We start from the raw sequence: 5,270 nt of genomic DNA, 5'->3' as shown, positions 1-5,270 counted from the left end.
TACTCTATCTATCATTACTCGTGGAAAAAATGATTAAAGCTTAAACTGCCATTAAATCACAAATAAAATAACTGATATAATTTTAAAGATTTATTTGCCACTTGTACAATCAATATAGCCGTATATATATATATATATATATATATATATACTTACTTTGGTACCACTCTTCCTAGCTTGGCAAATCTCAATAAGGCGCATCAGACAATGGGCCAAAAGTTATTATTTTCCATATTCGGTCAATAAAGACAAAGAAAGATGCTTTCTTGCGCAATTCTAGTGAGTACTAAGTACCAAGTAGTATGTTTATTAGGAAATTTTAAGTCAAAATTTAAAACATATTGAAATTATCTTAATATTGTTTTAAAATTTTCTCACTCCTAATAATATTAATTAATAAATTAATAAAAACAAGGCCGGGTCGTTTTAAAATAACAAGGTAGCGTTGACTATGACATAAAATATTATATTACATATACTTTTTATGATTTAAAATTTTCTTCAGTAAAAAAATGATCTAAAATTTTCTAATGAAATGTTATAATTTATTTGTAGTATCCTTGTAGTTTTCAGTTTAAAAATTCAACTACTTTTGTGGGTTTTTAAAAATTAACTAACGCACTCTTAGAGTAGACATGTTTTCAATTTTTTAATAATATTTTTTTCTTAATACTTTTTTTAAAATTTGAATAAAAAATAAATATATTTTACTATCTTCAAATTATATAAAACATTAATATTTATAATCTAATAGAAATTAATAAAAAATATTTTTGGGGGGAGTTTTAAATTATTCTAAAAATTTACCACCTTCTCATCATGTTCCGTTGGATCCACTTGCGGAGGAATAGACAAGTTGATAAAATTAACTATTATTGAAATAATTTATTTAATGAATCGTGGGTAATTAATAAATATGCAAGTGGATATAATCAGTGTCAATTTGAAGTTCTCTTTGTACATTACTTCCATTTTTGGTACACAGTAGTTGTTTACAATGTTTTTTAAAAATTAAATTGAGTATTTTTTTTAATTACCGTGATGAATATATTATATATACTGTAGTTGTTAATTTAAAAATTTAATTAAATATGGAATGATATTAATAATACAATGTTATATTTAAATTTTGTTCTAAATTTCATTAAGAAAATTATACAATGATTTATATGAATCAGTACAAAAAATAATGACAAGAAGATCCATTTCCATTTTTCTACATTTATTTACACTCTTCTTTATCTCTCTTCTGTTTTAATTTCTTTACTTCATTCTCCACGGTATTGTATCAATTTTTCCTTTTCTTTTTATTTCTCACCTTTTTAAACAGTACGCCATATATATATATATATATATATATATATATGCTGCATAGGAGTGTTTAATTAAACAACTAAACATAATTACATATAGACGTGACAATGAAACCTTTACCCGTGAGTATTCGTCTAAATCCGTTCTGATTTTAATAGAAAATATTCGAGTTGATCAGGTACGGATTTGGGTTCGGGGATTATCGAGGTCGGAGACGGGGATGTCACTACCTATCCCATACCCATTCCGATGATGAAATTATTAAAATTTTATTAATTACTTGTTAATTTTTTTTATAATTTTTATATAATTTAATATTTTTTTCTTTATGATTTTTGTAGATAAATAACTCCAAATACAAGTACGAATATATGTTGGAGAACCAGTCAAAAATTGAAGAAATAATACCCGTCTCCATCCCATTACCATGTCTAATTATATATCTTATAGTAAAAGTGAATTAGAGTGTATGCAGCTACCCTTGCTTGATATAATTAATTCTAATTAATGACAGTAGGATATATCCTATATATCGATCAGTAGCGGTAGTTATCGATGCTGCAGGCAGAGCATCCATTGATATATACCATAGTCCTTTTAGTTATAAAAATTATCAAAGAAAATGGAGTTCATATCAAGAGAAACCATCAAACCCTCGAACCCCACCCCTCCTCACCTCAGAATCCATCCTCTCTCCTTCATAGATCACATCGTTTTTCGCAACTACATCCCCTTGCTTTTCTTTTACAACTCCCCAAACCATGAGCAAGCATCCACAATATCAAAACTCAAGAAATCCTTATCCCAAGTTTTATCCCGATACTACCCTTTTGCAGGCAAGCTCAGAGATCAAGTTTCCATCGACTGCAACGACCAAGGAGTGTCCTTTCTAGTCACAAGGCTGAGATGCAACCTATCAACGATCCTCCAAAACCCCACAGAAGAATCGTTGAACCCTTTGTTCCCAGATGAACTACAGTGGAAACCTATGAGTAGCAGTAGTAGTTCAAGTATAATAGCCATACAAATAAACTGTTTTGCATGCGGAGGAATAGCAATGAGCGTGTGCATGTGTCACAAAGTTGGAGACGCGGCCACACTTTCAAATTTCATCAACGACTGGGCCACACTTAACCGCCAAAAAGAACTAGAACAAGAAACAGCAGAGTTGTTATTATTACCCTTCCCAGTACCCGGGGCTTCACTTTTCCCGCAAGAAAACTTGCCCGTTTTCCCAGAAGTTTTGTTCGTGGAAAACGACACCGTATGCAGAAGGTTTGTCTTCGAGGCCTCCAAGATCGACTCCCTCAAATCCACGGTGTCTTCCCACAACGTCCCGAACCCCACGCGCGTAGAAGTCGTCAGCGCGTTGATTTACAACCGCGCGGTTTCGGCTCTAGGGTTGATTTCCAAGACGACGTCGTTCCGCACCGCCGTGAACCTTCGCACGAGAACGGTTCCGCCGCTCCCGGAGAAGAGCGTGGGGAACTTGGTCTGGTTCCTCTTCGTGCTTAGCCCTTGGGAAACGGAGCTGCATGAGTTGGTGCTCAAAATGAAACAAGGCTTAACCGAGTTTTGTGACACGTATGCGAAGAAATTTGGAGGGGAGGATAAGGACATGTCGTTCATCTCCGAGTGTCTGAAGCAAGCTGCTTCGGTTCCCGAACCACAGCCTGGTGGTTCGGATGATGAGGAGAGTCAAATAGTAACTATGTTTTGTTGTGCGAGTTGGTGCAGGTTTCCGATGTATGAAGCGGATTTTGGTTGGGGGAAACCGGTGTGGTTCACCACTAGTGAGTGTCCCGTGAAGAATAGCATTGTTTTGATGGATACCAGAGATGGGGGTGGGATTGAAGCCATCGTGAACATGGAGGAGCAAGACATGGCCAGGTTTGAGCGTGACGTGGAGCTTCTGAAATATGCTTCTCTTAATCCTGCTGTTGGACATGGTAATTAAGTTGTTAAGATTTATTACATGGTTTTGCAGTTGAAATTGTTGCAGCACGTGATTCAACCGATAAAAATAAGGATTCTAATGCTTTAGTGTTTGCTTGGGGGTGTATTGCGCAATGTAATGTGTACATGAATAATTAAAGAAGAATTTGGTCTGTTAAGTTGGAGAATTTGTATTGTTTATGCTATTGTTAACTTGTAATTACTTGCAAAGATAGTTTGACCCGACTCACCTCTGTGCATGTGGCACTAAAAGAATTTAAAGGATGGGATTGATCGATTCATTTTTCTAAAAGAATTTGAAAAATGTTTTCCTTTACCTGCAGCTACGCTTTTCTCTCTTTACAGTGAATTAAAACAGAAAAAACGTGATCAATTAACTGCACGCATAAATGGGTTTATTGAGTGATGGTTTTGTTTTGGTATGTTGAAGCCCAAATGTGTACATAATTGATGTTAATTTGAACGTCAGACGGGTTAATTTGGATCTATTAAAAAAAATGAGATCAAAGCTTGCAATTATCTCATCTAGTAATTTTGTTATGGATAACTCTCTCTATTCATTTGTCGTAAGAGTAGACTTTTGAAAAATCAAGTCATTCTTTTTTTTCCCAATCAACCTCGGTATATTTGATTAACTTTGACATGGTTAAAATAAAAAAAGTAGATCTAAGTTTAAAGACACTTCTCTGGACTATTTAGGATGAGATTATTTAATCTCATTTTTATTTCAAGCGTTAGATAAGAATTTATTTCCCCTATAGTATTTTTTTTAGTGACACTGACACGATATGATAGAGAAAAATATAGATTTTATCAAATACTAGTTTGTTGGTTTTACAACTAATCATACTGTGTCTTTACTTGATAAAAATTTGTGCCTTTCTCTACATGACCAATATGTCAAACAAACAGTCCGTTTGGTCCTGTTTAACAACATGAAATAGTCCAATATGTCAAACAAACAGTCCGTTTGGTCCTGTTTCAGCTGAGATCGAGTTCGATTATTTCACTTAGTTGTATCAATGGTTTTACTTCTCCATTTTTTCAAACAGTCATATATACCCTGTGTAGGACCAATCCAAATACATGATAAGCTCCTTCAATTTGCATCTCTTAATCCAAACAATTCATAATGGGCTACCTCTTGCTTAACTGGATCTAGATTCGGGAACGTGTTTTAAGTTATGATTTAATTTAGCTATGGTAGTAATAAAGTAATTAAGAAAGAGTTTACAAGTTTTTGCAATGCAATGTGGACAAATAATTAGCAAGAATTTGGTCTATTAAGTTATGATCATGTTGAGAAAAACATAATTTTTTTTATCAAATATAATATAATTTCGTCGGTCTTGCAAGTTGCAACTAATCGTTAGTTTTTCTTGATAAAGAATTGTATCTTTTTAATTTATGACCATATTGTATTAACAAGATGAAATAATCCAAATCTGTGAAACAGTTCATTTGGTACTAGATCCCTATCTATGCTAAGGAAACCCGTACCTAGTGGTGTGTTTGTAAGCTTTAGTCATGTTAAAGTAATGCTAATAATTTTTTTAAATCAAACCATGTTTAGTAAAATTAAGTTAAAGGATGAAGTCATAGAATAGGTGCATAATCATCTGCGATTATAATTTCAGGAATTCTTATACTGGAAGTGGTAAAAGGATCTTTCAATTATGGTTATCATAGGACAACCATTTGATTAGGATCACCAGAGCTTTCTATGGCAGGAGCTGATTGCTTATTAGGAATCATGAAAATATGCATTGAACTATGAACTATTCAATACTGCAGAAGCGAAAAACCATCAGTTAAGCTAGTTGATCAAAGAGATTAACGCACCTGTTCTAGTATGTCTACTCTCACGTACCCTGACTCTCAGCAAATTGCAAATTTAAATGAAAATTTTGTGGACCTAATGTCTTCTAAAATACAAATTACATGTAGGCTTCAGTAAGTTTTGTCATAGGAGAGGAGTATTTCGAAATTTGAACAAATTC

The 5,270-nt window shown here is 33.4% G+C and overlaps 1 protein-coding gene across 1 annotated transcript; it reads left to right on the top strand.

Moving 5' to 3' along the window:
* Positions 1-1,853: 1,853 nt before the first annotated feature.
* LOC114424275 (acylsugar acyltransferase 3-like) lies at positions 1,854-3,499 on the top strand. Its single transcript, XM_028391112.1, has one exon. It carries the CDS (start codon positions 1,937-1,939, stop codon positions 3,269-3,271), a length of 1,335 nt encoding a protein of 444 aa, XP_028246913.1. The 5' UTR covers positions 1,854-1,936; the 3' UTR covers positions 3,272-3,499.
* Positions 3,500-5,270: the final 1,771 nt, after the last annotated feature.

Source organism: Glycine soja, chromosome 8, assembly GCF_004193775.1.
Source record: "Glycine soja cultivar W05 chromosome 8, ASM419377v2, whole genome shotgun sequence".
Lineage (NCBI taxonomy): Eukaryota > Viridiplantae > Streptophyta > Magnoliopsida > Fabales > Fabaceae > Glycine > Glycine soja.
Note: the sequence above shows the minus strand (reverse complement) of the source record. Positions and strands in the feature narration are given on the sequence as shown.